General features: G+C 42.4%; 1 protein-coding gene across 1 annotated transcript in view; it reads left to right on the top strand.

Annotated features, from left to right (window-relative positions):
- SMIM7 (small integral membrane protein 7) overlaps window positions 1-16,668 on the top strand; it is a 68,593-nt gene that overhangs the window by 35,150 nt on the left and 16,775 nt on the right. The window contains exon 3 of the mRNA XM_073592845.1: window positions 999-1,051. Coding sequence (XP_073448946.1) covers window positions 999-1,051 — 53 coding nt within the window. The remainder of the gene's footprint in view (window positions 1-998; window positions 1,052-16,668) is intronic.

Genomic DNA, 16,668 nt, shown 5'->3' with positions numbered 1-16,668 from the left:
TGAACCCTGCACCAATGCATGGCAACCGCTTGTATTGCGACCAAAAGTTCATCAGCACTTCTATGCTAAAATTGTGTGATTAACCATAATATAGACAAGGAATATTGGGGAGCTGTAACGGAACGTCCCTACTCCGCTTGAGTGCTTTCGTCATATACCGCTTCCTCCCAGTCTGAATATAGATAACAGATATTCCAACCGCTATCAACGACAAGACGATGCTCGTTTGATTGCTGAACATGGACTCTCTTTTTTATTAGAACCAAAATACAAGTCTTTATATACAGTTAAAGAGGAGGTTCCCCCCTCCTGCTCATATTACTCTAACAATACACCTGTAACCAGAAACCTAATTAACATGAGCTAGTTTACTAAATCATTTACCCAGGCTAGGTGACTGAGACATGACATTTAGGACAGACTTGCCATATTTTAGCTCAGAAGACACAATCAACATTATCATAAATAGAAAGACAGAAAACCTTCTCACAATAGCAGAGTTAATTAACACAAACAACAATGGGTGAAAGACTCTTTAAGCCCACACTAGCCTTATTTACAATAAACACATTATAGCAGACAACAGACAGGTGGCTGGAGTTGATGACATCAGCATCTTCTATGAGCCCCAACATTATGAATCGGTCACTATTTATAATATGGCATATACAGGGTTCCCAGAGTCTGTGTGTCTTGGGGGGACATGGACCTGAATCCAAAGTAACACCACCTCCAGGGTCCCCAGGCATACAGCTCACAAAGAGCACCGTTCCCCCAAATGCCAGGGCCCATGATCGGTAGGCAAGAGGCTAGCATTCAGTCCCCTCCAAAAGCCTCTGTCCTGGCTAGGTCTGTCACAGGAGCTTTTCATTTTTTGTTTTCAACGAATTGCTCCTATTTCCCTTTAAAAGATCTGATGTACTGTGGATTTTTGTTTGGGAAGCGTAAGGTTAAAATAACTACGGTAACTTTTACTTCACCACTGTTTACATTTACAGAAAGAAGAAGGAATCCCAAGGATTTGGTGATGACCCTGCAAAAGCAACCACAGGTAAAGTCCACATCTCAGTATGGATCAAACACAAGTCCAAAGTAAATCTGTAATTCTTCTTTATAAGTTTGAGAAACATGATTCTAGATCTCTGTTGGGAGGTGGACCATATGACAACAACCATATCTCTATTGGTGGTGGCAACGATGATATTATTATTACTTATGTATTAGGGTGGCCTTTGCATAGTAAGCAATGTAAATTTCAGCAGATAGGGTTCCACTGCTTGCTTACCTAAAGTAAAACTAAAGGTTCCAGTCTATGACAGTCTAATTCTACAAATCCAGTAACTATGTGATGCAAAAGCCTTATTAAGCAAACCAAAATCTTCATTTTACCTTCCCTGATTGGGCCAAATCCTCTTTCATTTGTATCCCGTACACTCCGGGAAAACGCTCCCCCCCACCATACACTGCAGCTCACAGTTAAAGGGTTTCAGCAACAAAACTGTCAGTCTAGAAAGCAGTGGTCAGGTGCTGATTGAAAAGCTACAGGATTGTGAGGCAGCAGTGAAAATGCTGGTAGCCATGCCTACTGTAGCAGCTTTTGCCCCAAAGCAATACAACCAGGCACAATCTTCATAAGTGACATCTTTGCTGTGAATTTAGGAAGAATGCAGCTGTGTTGCAACACCATCACAGGAAGCTGCACTAGGTGGCCTTTTACTGGCAGGGTCCTCGGGTATTTTAGGGAAGTTACAGGTGCCTAAGAGAAACCAGTAAGACCCGCTTGTAATGGATTGCTGCAGTACATATGTAATTTTATATTTTTTGTGAGAGGCCATAGTTTTACTAAAGAAGAGGAGGGGCCTCAAAAGACAATTTTTACATACCCAATCCTCTACTCCCCTGGCAGCTGGTACTCTGCTTCCCTATGCTCCAGCAGTGGACTGCTCCTCAGCATGCTCACGTCCAACGCAGGGCTCTGTATTGGGAATGATAACGTCATAGGACCTGCATCTGCTCTAGCATAGGAGAGAAGAGGCTGTAGCTATCAGTCTTAGGCTCTTTTCACACTGAGGCAGTTTTCAGGCGTTTTAGCGCTATAAATAGCGCCTGAAAACTGCCTCATATGTCATCCGAATGTGAAAGCCGAGTGCTTTAACACTGGGGCTGTGTGCTTGCAGGACATTAGAAAAAGTCCTGCAAGCAGCGCCTTTGGGGAGGTTTGGGAGCGCTGTACACAGCGCTCCCAAAACGCCCTGCCCATTGAAATGAATGGGCAGCTCTTCCAAAGCGCCTCAACACGGGCAGTTTTAACCCCTTCTTCGGCCGCTAACAGGGGTTAAAAGCACCACTTAAACAGCGCTAAAGCGCTGCTAAAACGAGTGGTGCTTTAGCACTGCCATGGCCCCAATGTGAAAGTAGCCTTACAGTCTGGAGAAAACAACCTGTGGGAACGGAGAATCGGGTAAGCAAAACTTCTTTTTGTGCCCCCCCCTTATACCTAAACAAGCATTTAACACTTGCAGTGTGGGAGCAGTCTCACTGCAAGAGAGTGTTGTTGTTTTTTTTTTCTTCCTTTGGAGATTAGCTTTACATAATGGAGGTTCTCAAGTATGTTCACAGGTAGTCTGGGAAGAAGCAACTTGTAGTCTCAGCAGCACCTTTCTGTTTGTACTCCAGGCAACAGCTTAAGAGCCCTTTCACACTGGGGCGGCGGCGATAAAGCGGCACTATTTTTAGCACCGCTTTACCGTTGTTTTAGTGGCGCTATTTGGCCGCTAACGGGGCGCTGCTCCATTGTTTTCAATGGGCAGGGGCGCTGTAGGAGCGGTGTATACTGTAATATTTTCTATACTGTACAATCTATAGTGCCCACTAAATAAAGACTTGCAATATACAAATCTCAAAAGATGCACAATTATCTTTTTTTTTTTTTTTTGTCACTCTAATTTTTGTGATTGTGCAAAAATACAGTATATGTATAGAAGGGGTATTTGTACCCCTTCTAAGTGGTGACAGGTTTGTTTGGGAGTTGGCGATTCTTAGTCAGTTTTAGCAAGCTGTTGCACATTATTTATCAGTATATAAGCAGTTTTTCTATGCAGCATTAGGTAGATGTTCAGCAGATAAGTTTTAAGCGTACTTAACATAATCCTATTGGCGAAATATCCCTTGGATACTAATGCGAAGGCCCAGACTTTACAGGGAATTTACAGTCTTTTAGCTATAAACGTGAATGTGACCATCTTTTGTGTGTATATTGTATATAATAATAATGTATCATGCTATGCACCTCTCTTTAGATAGGGTCTAATTGTGGCTGTTTTTGAGTTTCCTGCAGTTGTGTCCCTTGTAGAGCTATATTAAGGTAGCAATGGATATATTCTGTAATGAATGTGGATACTTTTCAAAGGTATATGTGTGTCTTATTAGTACAGTAGCATATTTCTTTGCTTTTTTAATTTTATTTTAATTAGGCAACATTAAGCAAAGCTGTGTGCTATTTATTTTAACACCAGTTAGAACCTACCTGCTAACCTCTTGATCGGGGATAAGCAACCTGGGGCCCTCCAGCTGTTGCAGAACTACAAGTCCCATCATGCCTCTGGGAGTAATTGTAACTGCCAGGCTTGCAATGCCTCATGGGAAATGTAGTTCCACAACAGCTGGAGGGCCCCAGGTTGCTTACCCCTGCTCTAGATAGCATTTTCTGAAAGCTATTGTATTTGTTTCTATAAGTTAGAGAGAGATTTGTAAAATGGTTTTATAAACTTCGCTTGACTACAGGCATACTGTATATTAAAAAAACAAAAAAAAAATCCAATTTAATAAAGTTTTGTATTTATTTAAACAAAACTGTAATGTATTTTAAATGCAAATAGAAGTATACATACTTACTCTGGCTAGGATAGGGAGGAGCAATTCTTAGAGCCTTTCAGATATCCTACATTTACTTGTCAGCTGCAAGAAGCATGCTGACAAGTGGGAAGAGCAAAGAAACAACCTCATCAGTCTGCTGCTGCTTCTTCATCCTCCAATACAGGCAGATGGCAGAGAAACGACTCCTTGGTTTTGATTAAAGGGGTTGTAAAGGCAGAAGGTTTTTTCTATCTTCATGCATTAAGATAAAAAGTCTTCTGTGTGCAGCAGCCCCCCTAACACTTACGTGAGGTCCCTCTCTTTTCAGTAATGTCCACAAGTGTCTCAGCCATCCCAGATTCTCCTTCCTGATTGGTTGAGACACATCAGTGGTGCCATTGGCTCCCGCTGCTGTCAAAGTCAGCTAGCAAATCAGGGAAGAGAGGGGGGCGGGTCGGGCTCTGTGTCTGAATCGACATAGGGAGCTGTGACTCAGCTCGGGTGCCCCCATAGCAAGCAGCTTGCTGTGGGGCCATTGAACAGGAGGAAGGGGCCAGGATCACAGAAGAGGGAACTGACAAATGGAGGATCCGGGCTGCTCTGTGCAAAACCACTGCAACAGAGGTAAGTATAACGTGTTTGTTATTTTTATAGGAAAAAAAAAACAAGATTTTACAACCACTTTAACCACAGCAGAACAAATACAGGTCACCAGACTGGCTGTGCTGTATTGTAGGGTAGTGTTAATCTCATGGACAAGAATACAATCCTTTGGCAAGTGAAACTGCATCTATACAGTGGCTATAAAAAGTCAAAAAAAGTCTACACACCCCTGTTAAAATGTCAGGTTTCTGTGATGTAAAAAAATGAGACAAAGATAAATCATTTCAGAAATTTTTCCGCCTTTACTTTGACCTATAAACTGTACAACTCAGTTGAACAACAAACTGAAATATTTTACGTGGAGGGAAGTAAAAATAAAAAAAATACAATAATATGGTTGCTTGAGTGTACACACCCTTTATCTAATACTTTGTTGAAGCACCTTTTGATTTTATTACAGCACTCAGTCTTTTTGGGTATGAGTCTATCAGCATGGCACATCCTGACTTGGCAATATTTGCCCACTCTTCTTTGCAAAAACACTCCAAATCTGTCAGATTGCGAGGGCATCTCCTGTGCACAGCCTTCTTCAGATCACCCCACAGATTTTCAGTTGGATTCAGGTCTGGGCTCTGGCTGGGCCATTCCAAAACTTTAATTCTTCTGAGGAAGCCATTCCTTTTGTTGATTTAGATGTATGCTTTGGGTCATTGTCATGCAGAAAGATGAAGTTCCTCTTCATGTTCATGCCTGAAAACTGGTCAGGGAGGCTGCCAAGAGGCCTACAACAACATGAAAGGAGCTGCAGGAATATCGGGCAAGTATTGGCTGTGTGGTACATGTGACAACAATCTCCCGTATTCTTCATGTCTGGGCTATGGGGTAGAGTGGCAAGATGGAACCCTTTTTGTACGAACAAAAACATCCAAGCCCAGCTAAATTTTGCAAGAAGATTAAAGTTTTGGAATGGCCCAGCCAGAGCCCAGACCTGAATCCGATTGAAAATCTGTGGGGTGATCTGAAGAGGGCTGTGCACAGGAGATGCTACCTGACACAAAATTCAGACTGGTTTTATCACAGTTGACAGAGAACTTTTTGAGAAGTTATCATGCTGATAACAGAAGAACGGAGCAGGAGAAAGCCAGGGGACTTAGGGCTTTGAAGAGAGATAAGAAAAGACTGTAGATATGTGCCCAGCTCAAGTTTCATGAATCGGGTTTATATCCGCTTTAATTCTGAACACAGCTACATCCCCAGTTATAAGAGGGTGTGCACACTTATGCAGCCACGTTATTTTAGTCTTTTAATTTTACTCCCCTCCCCCCTAAAAGATTTGTTTGTTTTTCAATTGATTTTGTATAGTTTATAGGTCACATTAAAGGTGGAAAAAGTTCTGATGATTTATCTAAAACGCATCTGAAGTCTCCCAAAAGTATGTGGGAAAATGTGTTCTGGTCTGATGGAACCAAAGTTGAACTTTTTGGCCATAATTATAAAAGATATGCTTGGCACAAAAATAACACTGCACATCACCAAAAGAACACCATACCCACAGTGAAGCATGGTGGTGGCAGCACCATGCTCTGGGGCTGTTTTTCTTCAGCTGGAACAGGGGCCTTAGTCAAGGTAGAAGGAGTTATGAACAGTTCCAAATACTAGTGAATATTGGCACAATACATGAACATGAAGAGGAACTTCATATTTCAGCATGACAACGACCCAAATTGAATCGTACAGTGGGGATGGAAAGTATTCAAACCCCCTTAAATTTTTCACTCTCTGTTATATTGCAGCCATTTGCTAAAATCATTTAAGCTCATTTTTTCCTCATTAATATACACACAGCACCCCATATTGACAGAAAAACACAGAATTGTTAACATTTTTGCAGATTTATTAAAAAAGAAAAACTGAAATATCACATGGTCCTAAGTATTCAGACCCTTTTCTGTGCATTTCTTCTGATCATCCTTGAGATGGTTCTACGCCTTCATTTGAATCCAGCTGTGTTTGATTATACTGATTGGACTTGATTAGGAAAGCCACACACCTGTCTATATACAAGACCTTACAGCTCACAGTGCATGTCAGAGCAAATGAGAATCATGAGGTCAAAGGAACTTCCTGAAGAGCTCAGAGACAGAATTGTGGCAAGGCACAGATCTGGCCAAGGTTACAAAAAACTTTCTGCTGCACTTAAGGTTCCTAAGAGCACAGTGGCCTCCATAATCCTTAAATGGAAGACGTTTGGGACGCCCAGAACTCTTCCTAGAGCTGGCTGTCCGGCCAAACTGAGGTATCGGGGGAGAAGAGCCTTGGTGAGAGAGGTAAAGAAGAACCCAAATATCACTGTGGCTGAGCTCCAGAGATGCAGTCGGGAGATGGGAGAAAGTTGTAGAAAGTAAGCCATCGCTGCAGCCCTCCACCAGTCGGGGCTTTATGGCAGAGTGGCCCGACGAAAGCCTCTCCTCACTGCAAGACACATGAAAGCCCGCATGGAGTTTGCTAAAAAAAAAAAAAAAAACACCTGAAGGACTCTAAGATGGTGAGAAATAAGATTCTCTGGTCTGATGAGACCAAAATAGAACTTTTTGGCCTTAATTCTAAGCAGTATGTGTGGAGAAAACCAAGCACTGCTCATTACCTGTCCAATACAGTCCCAACAGTGAAGCATGGTGGTGGCAGCATCATGCTGTGGGGGTGTTTTTCAGCTGCAGGGACAGGATGACTGGTTGCAATCAAGGGAAAGATGAATGCGGCCAAGTACAGGGATATCCTGAACGAAAACCTTCTCCAGAGTGCTCAGGGCCTCAGACTGGGCCGAAGGTTTACCTTCCAACAAGACAATGACAATGAGTGGCTTCACAACAACTCCGTGACTGTTCTTGAATGGCCCAGCCAGAGCCCTGACTTAAACCCAATTGAGCATCTCTGGAGAGACCTAAAAATGGCTGTTAACCAACGTTTACCATCCAACCTGACAGAACTGGAGAGGATCTACAAGGAGGAATGGCAGAGGATCCCCAAATCCAGGTGTGAAAACTTGTTGCATCTTTCCCAAAAAGACTCATGGCTGTATTAGATCAAAAGGGTGCTTCTACTAAATACTGAGCAAAGGGTCTGAATACTTGGGACCATGTGATATTTCAGTTTTTATTTTTTAATAAATCTGCAAAAATGTCAACAATTCTGTGTTTTTCTGTCAATATGGGGTGCTGTGTGTACATTAATGAGGAAAAAAAATGAACTTAAATGATTTTAGCAAATGGCTGCAATATAACAAATAGTGAAAAATTTAAGGGGGTCTGAATACTTTCCATCCCCACTGTACATTCAAATCAAAGTAATGGCTTTACCAGAAGATTACATTTTTGAAATGGTCCAGTCAGCGCCCAGACCTAGAATCCGATTGAAAATCTGTGGGGTTATCTGCAGAGGTCTGTGCACAGGAGATGCCCTCGCAATCTGACAAATTTGGAGCGTTTTTGCAAAGAAGAGTGAAAGTCAAGGTGTGCCATGCTGATAGACTCGTACTCAAATGAGTGCTGTAATAAAATCAAAAGGTGCTACAACAAAGTATTAGTTTAAGGGTGTGCACACTTATGCAACCATATTATTTTAGTTTTTTTAGTTTTACTTCCCTCCTAAAAGATATCAGTTTGTCGTTTAATTGATTTGTACAGTTTATAGGTCACATTAAAGGTGGGAAAAGTTCTGAAATGATTTATCTTTGTCTCATTTTTTTACATCACAGAAACCTGACATTTTAACAGGGGTGTGTAGACTTTTTATATCCACTGTATGTGTACTTCAGCAATGTATTTAGTGCTTTCCTGGATTGAAAGCATTAAAGAGAAGAAAAGTGCATCAAGATCATAAATGAATGGAAGCACCAGTATTTATAGTGAACTCCTTGAAATCGGTTACATTTACATTTTAATATGAACTGGTAAAGATAGTATTATAGGAGATACCATTGCTGACTTGTATTTGAAAGTTCAGGCTTCTTACCTGGCAAGTTCATCCTGGTTTACAGTGTGTACTTGTACCAGGTCAGATACTGAAGGAAGAACAAGGATGATTGCCTTGCATCCTGCAGTGGCAGCTTCTATAGTTGACGCTACATGGTTTTTCTTAAGTCATGCACAGATCATATTATATACAAACAGTGCAGTGCTAAAAAGTAAAACACAATCATATGATTTAACCACTTATGGACTGCCCACTGTTGTTATACGGCGGCTGTTTGAAGGAGGATATCGTTGTTATGGCAGCAGCCAGCTGCCATAACCCTGGTATCCCCGTCTTCAGTGGGCGGTCTGCTACAAGATAAAAGTGGTCTCTGTGGCGGATTCGCCGCGAGATCAATTTTATCGGTGGCGGGAGAGGCCCCCCCCCCGGCGCCATCCGGTGCTCTCCGCCGCTTACCGAAGCCATCGGCGGAGGCGATGGCGTCCTCTCGATAGCTGGGTATGGAGACGAGTGAGGGGAAGATGGCCCCCACCCGTCTCCATACAATTGCAGGTCGGAAGCGACATCAAAACGTCACTTCCGCCCACAGCTCTTAAAGGGCCATTTTTTTTAAATCATTTTTTTAAATTACAAATTTTTTTTTTTTTTTATTGCACTTTAGTCTCTAAATATGAGATCTGAGGTCTTTTTGACCCCAGATCTCATATTTAAGAGGTCCTGTCATGCTTTTTTCTATTACAAGGGATGTTTACATCCCTTGTAATAGGAATAAAAGTGACAATTTTTTTTTTCTTTTTAAATAAAAAGGTAAAATAAATAAAAAAGAAGAAAAATTTTAAACGCTCCCCGTCCCGACGAGCTCGTGTGCAGAAGCGAACGCATACGTGAGTAGCGCCCGCATATGAAAACGGTGTTCAAACCACACATGTGAGGTATCGCAACGATCGGTAGAGTAAGCGCAATAATTTTAGCCTTGGACCTCCTCTGTAACTTAAAACATGCAACCTGTAGAATTTTTTTAAACGTCGCCCATGGAGATTTTTAAGGGTAAAAGTTTGTCGCCATTCCACGAGCGGGCGCAATTTTGAAGCGTGTCATGTTGGGTATCAATTTACTCGGCGTAACATTATCTTTCACAATATGAAAAAAATTGGCCTAACTTTACTGTTGTCTTATTTTTTTAATTCAAAAAAAAAGTGCGTTGTAAGACCGCTGCGCAAATACAGTGTGACAGAAAGTATTGCAACAACCGCCATTTTATTCTCTAGGGTGTTAGAAAAAAAAATGTATAATGTTTGGGGTTTCTAAGTAATTTTCTAGCAAAAGTAACTGTTTTTAACTTGTAAACAACAAATCTCAGAAAGAGGCTCGGACCTTAAGTGGTTAATACAGAATTCCTAAAAAAAAAAACTGATTTAATCGTAATTGATCAGTTAAAATCCAAAGACATGCAAAAAAAATTGTATATTCTATATAAGAAAGACTATAAAAACAGAAAAAAATAGATGGTAGTATTTTGTGCTTTGTATGCGGGGTCCCTCAAGCTTCACTATCTGTTATTATTATATCCCCTAGTATGGGCAATATGGGGCTGCGGCTCTATATAAAATTGACACACGTGATGATGCATCATCTCGGCCTATACCCAGGCGACGTTCTTTGTGACAACGCGTAGGGTGGGGCCTACGACTGTGACGTCCTCACGTTATTCTTTCTGGATTGGCCGATACACAAATGAGCCCGGAGGGACACCGCAACAACTGTTCGTTTGTTGGATTCTTATTACATGCTTGTTTTATCTGGAAATCTTGTGAGTGCAATTATTTACCTTGCAAATTGGTAATTTTATTTACTGCACTATGGAAGCTCTTTTTTTGTTTATCTTCGAGTTCCGTGGGAGCGGTGTCATAGAGGTGAGCCTGTAAGGTTTGGGGGACACCTGTTTTCTTGTGCCCTGTTGGACCACCTATAACCTGGTGGTCATACATAGCTGGTAAGCAGTTTGTATAAACTTTCACTGGGTGTGGAGCAGGACTGTTTTTACAAGATCACTACCTTCCCTTCACCTGTTTGTGCCTGTCACATGGAGTACAGATGAGTATTTTTTATTGTATTTTATTCTGCTTTTATGGACTTTTTTATAAAGACTATAAAAAATGTTTGCATGTCTTTGGATTTTATCTGATCAATTACGATTTGAATCAGTGTTTTTTTTTTTTTTAGGAATTCTGTATTTAATCATATGATTGTGTGGATAGGGGATATTACTGCACTAACTCAATTAGTGAATTAAAATGAACAGCTGCTACATAAGAATGTGACAAAAATTCAATGCAAAATATCAGTGAAAAATGTAGCGCTAAAAATATAAAACAATAAACATTGAACAATATATCAAGTATTGTGTGTAAATAATAAAAACTTCAATTCAAAAAATCAATCTCAAATATAATGAATATAAAACAGAACATGTATATAATGAGTAGAAACACAGATGAGAAAGTCCCAAAGGTGAAACAATCCTATGGTAAACATATATATGGAGTCCACCACGTACAGTTGTTGCTCAGAAGTGGGGTACAAAGGCCTTAGCAGGCATGTAGAACATCAGGGATAGTGTGTCCTCCACCCGAGATAAGGGGTATACACTCTTACCGGAAATAGTGAACTTGAATGTCAGCGACGACGTGTCAATCAAGCGAGGATAAGCCTGATCAGCAGATTTCCAAAATGATCCAGGGAATCCAAAGAGCTCCAAGAATGAATACAGGGAATCGTGCAGGTAACCGTGAGGCTGGAACTCAGATGTTAAGCAGCCAGACTGGAAAGCCAAAAACTGATTACGAGATCACATTGTTGTCATCAAAAAGTTCACATTCTTCACTTCTCTCAAAAGTGGTAGCGCCTAGCCGCTACCACTTTTGAGAGAAGTGAAGAATGTTCTGAGCAACAACTTTTGTTGCCAAAAATTATGCATGGGAAATGCCCTTATCTTTTAAGCTAGCTGTACTGTTCATGTGCTGCACATTCTTCCTGTTTCCAGGAATATCCTTGATGTTATATAGAATAGCAAAAAATCCCCTGAGTGCAGCTACTCCAAGAATGTTTATTGTAATATATTAGTGGTTGATTGTATATTCTGATTTACATATTGTTACTATTCTGACTGCTTTTCAACGAGTGTGCTGCTTAAAGGGTAACTCCACTTTTTTTTTTTTTGTTGGGGGGGGGGGGATAGCTAATTAAAAAAAAAAAAAAAAAAAAAAATTAGCATATACAATTGTGACTCTAGTCATATTGTAATTAAGTGTTGAAGTAATATATACAGTAATGTACAATCTAATATATCCTATAGAACTATTGCATACATGTGGGGTGTGTGCAGCGCTGGATATATAGAAACAAAAAGAAATACAATAAAATAAATTACAAATATGCAATAATGGTGACAAAATTAAGTGATTGGAAAACTAAGGCAGAGTCCCTGTAGCTCAAAACAGGGAAACTGACAGAAAATTAGCAAAAAAAATCAGATAAAATAAAATTGCAGATATTCAGTAATGGTGAAAATGTATGCGAATAGAAAACTAAGGCAGAGTCCCTATAGCTCAGACCAGGGAAACTGACGAAAAACAATCCAATTAATCAAATCATGTGAATAAATAAATCATACAAGTGAAATAACAATAGTGAATATTGTGTATAGTAACATAAACTATAAAATAAGATTGCACCAAAAAAATAGTCTCAAAAGGTTATGTGAACTAACAGTCATATGAGAAATATAAAAAATCTAAAGGCAAAAATATCCAGATGAAAGTCCAAATTTGTGTGACAATAGATAAAGAGTATTTATTCAAGTGCAGAACCACATATTATACATGATGCCATGAAGGAAAAGAGTGATGAGGTCCCATTCCTCCAGACAGGTAAACACCCAGGGTGAGTATGTAGTCTCCTTACCCGCAGGGATGACTGCAATGGCAAGATGTTCTAGGTGATGAAACAGTGGAAGAAGAGCAAAAACCTGTAGATGTTCCTGGGAAGAAGGAGGAGGAGGAGGAGCCTTCTGGCAATCCAGGAGAAATAGTAACAGAGACGAAAGTGATGAAGATAACAAGTGGGGTACCTCTGGCTGATAGACTTCAGAAAAGAGCTGAAAGTTTTAATGTTCCTGCCAATTTGGATAGCAAAAAGGCAGCTTGTGCTATAAGGTTTGGTCTTCCTTCCACTGAGCAGAAAGGGCAGACCACAGGTGTAAAATCCCTGGTGAATGTTGATAAAGTTAAAGTGAGAGCCCAAAGGTTTGATGTCAGCGTTTCTCCAGTCACAAAAAGGGACCCTATCAGACTGGGACATCCATACAGGTTTTTGGGAGACCGAATTCCCTAAGCTTGGTGAGACCGCCATTGCGGTCATCCCTGCGGGTAAGGAGACTACATACTCACCCTGGGTGTTTACCTGTCTGGAGGAATGGGACCTCATCACTCTTTTCCTTCACGGCATCATGTATAATATGTGGTTCTGCACTTGAATAGATACTCTTTATCAGTTGTCACACAAATTTGGACTTTCATCTGGATATTTTGCCTTTTAGATTTTTTATATTTCTCATATGAGTGTTAGTTCACATAACCTTTTGAGACTATTTTAAGGGGAAGAGGCTCAGGCCAAGACCAGCATTGGAAGAGCCAGAGCTCTTTGCTTGAAACAGCCCTTTTTACAGATCTCAGTCACACCTCATCCAACCCCCCCATTGCCAACCCCACTCGGTCTTGGACGAATCAGAGTGTTCACAGGGCAGTCTTCCTCAATGGATTATATTACTGACTGTCTTGCCGTAATTGACCTCTGGGGGCAGTGCTTGTCCATGAATCATCTCTATTAGCCCTGGGCCGTGTTAGCTAGTTTTTATTCTCTTTGAAGCCTGTAATCACACATATCATCACACCAGGTAGCCATTGTTATTCTGATATGCTACAAAGCTTTGATGTGTTTCATTCCAACTTAGGCCACCTGGCTGTATCAACCAGGAAATGAAATACCAGAAGTATGATATTAAACCATGTTGCTATCTGCACTAAGATACAAGTCAGATTTTGAGCATCAACTGCATCAAAAATGTCATTGCCAATAGGAAATCACGTCTAAAGGGATGCAGACCCTGCAATTTTCCTCATTAGAGCCCTACAGGTTCAGCAGCTGATTGATAATTATGAAACCACTCTCATTAGATTCACTTACCACATGGACACGGACACAATAACAAAAGGTAGGAATCTGCAACAAAGTTAGTTAAAATCCTTGCAATGTACATAGATCACCCAGAGGGGAATCTTTTTTTTTTTTTTTTTTTTTTTTTTTCTCAACAAAGTGGAGTTACCCTTTAAGCCCTTGTTCACACCGTGTGCAGAGACTTGAGATTTTCTGCACCTGTCTCTGCAAGGGCACAAAGAAAACCATTTTGTTCTATGTGATGTGCCCTGTTCACACCACAACACTAATATCATGTGCAGATTTTTTCCCCCTTCATCTTTCAGGACAACCACCATGAGAGATAGTCTCCTCCTCTTCCTCTAGGAAACACTGCGCCAGCCCATAAATTCTTACTTCCCCCTGCCAGACCTCAGTATTAGTGTTTCCTCCGGTGGGGAGACACTGTGCAAGGAACCCGGGCCACTCAGTCAGGGTGACTGTGGCCGTTGTTTATATTTTTTGGAGCCTGTAATGGGAGCAGGGGCTTCCTAGGTGCATGGGGGGGACTTACCCCTCGTTCTGTTGCCACTACTTCCTAGCTGAGCGCGGCTTCAGGCTGTGGGGGTTCCCTATCGCGGCTACAGGGCCGCAGCATGCAAGCGTTCGCCTTTCCTGTGTACTATACAGACCGCTCTCTTTTTTTTCTTTTTTGGAACTAGGCGGGCCGGACGACGGGCGACGTCATTTCCGGCGGAAGGGCGAATGCTTGCCTTTGACCCGCGGCTTCCGGTTCCGGGTTGCGGAGCTGATAGGGAAGCCAGGCACAGGCTGGAGACGAGTCTGGGACGCGCACAGGCAGCGTGGGACTCGGTAGTAGCAACCACCTGCAAGTCATGTCGGAAGCAGATGCTCAGCCAACGGACACTACCTCCAGCCTTCCTAAGGTAAGAGTGCCCTGGGGAAGAGTACTCTTTATCTAGGATTGTCCCTCCATGTATAGTTCCTGTCATGGGGGGGCAGACGCCCTGGGTGGTCAGGGGGAGGGAGGCTCAGATCCCCACATATTAAGGAGGGTCTAGTGCACTCCCAGGGTTGTATCCTTGTTTTAAAAAAAAAAAAAAAAAAGTGACAAAATGTTTTTTCCTTTTCATGTATTTCAGAAAGCTACAGAGAAGTCTAAGTCTACACATAGCTCTAAGAAGAGGTGTGCCTCTTGCAGGGACACATTAGGGGAAGCATGGACAAAGGTCTTGTGTAGGGAGTGCATAGACTCCCTTGTTAAAGAGAGGGACTCTGAACAGGAGTCAGGACTTGCAGCCTTGGTAAAGGAGCTCTCGTCCACCTTTTCTTCTTTTAAAGCCTTATTTGAAAGGTTTCAGCCTCCCATTAGTCCAGCTCCCCAGGATACAACCCCGCTTCAGGCTCAGGGCTCTGCTCCTGCCCAACCTGCAACTTCAGTTAGGGCAGAGGAAGCTCCAGGGCCTTCCGGAGTGGAACAAAGACAGCCAGACAGTTCCTCCTCCGATTCCCAGGATGGTTCAGAGGGGGAGGACCAGGACGGGGAGTCCAGGAAATCCTCCAGATATAAATTATCCCTGGAAGAGGTAGAGGACCTCTTAGGGGCTATTTATACAACCCTCGGTATTCAGGAGGACAGGAAACCCCTGACCCTTCATGACCAAATGTACAGGGGCTTGGGGGAACAAAGGAGAAAAGTTTTTCCAGTACACGAGGTACTGGTTGAAACTATTAAAAAGGAGTGGCAAGATCCCGAAAGGAAACCCTTTTTTTCTAGATCCTTAAAAAGGAGATTTCCGTTCTCGGATGATCCTGCATCTATCTGGAATAAAAATCCCAAGTTAGATGCCGCCTTCTCCCTGGTTTCCAGACACACAGACCTGGCATTTGAGGACATGGGGGCCCTGGTGGATGTCATGGATAAGAGAATAGACTCTCTCCTCAAAAAGACTTGGGATTCAACAATTGGTAACTTAAAACCTGAGTTGGCTGTCACAGTAGTGGCTCGCAATCTGGAGCACTGGCTCTCTAAGATCCAAGAGCATATTGAAGCTGGAACGGCAAAAGAAACCATTCTATCTTCTTTCCCTACGATTCTGCGGGGTATCGCCTACATAGCTGATGCCTCGGCAGAATCAGTCCGTATGTCGGCCAGATCAGCGGCTCTGGCCAATTCGGCCAGGAGAGCCCTCTGGCTAAAAACTTGGCCGGGCGATAGCGCCTCTAAGGTCAAGTTGTGCGGGATACCGTTAACGGGAGACCTTCTCTTCGGCCCAGGGTTAGAGACCGTCTTGCACCGCACAGCAGACAGGAAGAAATCCTTCCCAGTTAAGCGGAAAACCCCTACACAAAGAAGGGGTTTCGTCCGCAAAAACGTAAAGAAACTCCAAAGCCGGAAGGGCAAAAGAAATTTTGGGGTCAAAAAGGCAAGGGCAGGGGAGGGGTGATTTTTCGTCCTCCTGAACAGCCCCGTAAAAGCCAATGACTCCCCAACCACGGTGGGGGGAAGACTGGGGGCCTTCCTCCCACAGTGGGAGGCAATATCCCCCAAACGCTTTATCCTAGGGGTTATAAGAAGGGGGTACCGTATCGAATTCACAAATCCTCCTCCACGGAGATTTCTTGTCACGCACCTACCCAGGTGTACGGCAAAAGCCGAGGCTCTGTTGGAAGCACTAAGAGATCTGGTAGATCAAAATGTGGTTCTCAGAGTTCCAAGGGCCGAGGAGGGAGAGGGTTTCTATTCACACATCTTCGTAGTGAGGAAGCCCACAGGGAAATTCAGATTGATTCTGAATTTAAAGCCCCTGAACATGTCAATGACATACAGAAGATTCCGTATGGAGACAATTTTCACAGTCAAAGCCCTGTTGCCCCACAACTGCTTTATGGTATCGCTGGACCTAAGGGACGCGTATCTACACGTTCCTATAACAGAAGCCTTGCAGAAGTTTCTTCGGCTAGCAGTAGACGTAGGTGGAACAACTGTACATCTACAGTTTCAGGCGCTGCCATTCGGGCTAT

This window comes from Aquarana catesbeiana, linkage group LG01, assembly GCF_042186555.1.
Source record: "Aquarana catesbeiana isolate 2022-GZ linkage group LG01, ASM4218655v1, whole genome shotgun sequence".
NCBI lineage: Eukaryota > Metazoa > Chordata > Amphibia > Anura > Ranidae > Aquarana > Aquarana catesbeiana.
This window is presented reverse-complemented; position numbering and strand designations above follow the sequence as displayed.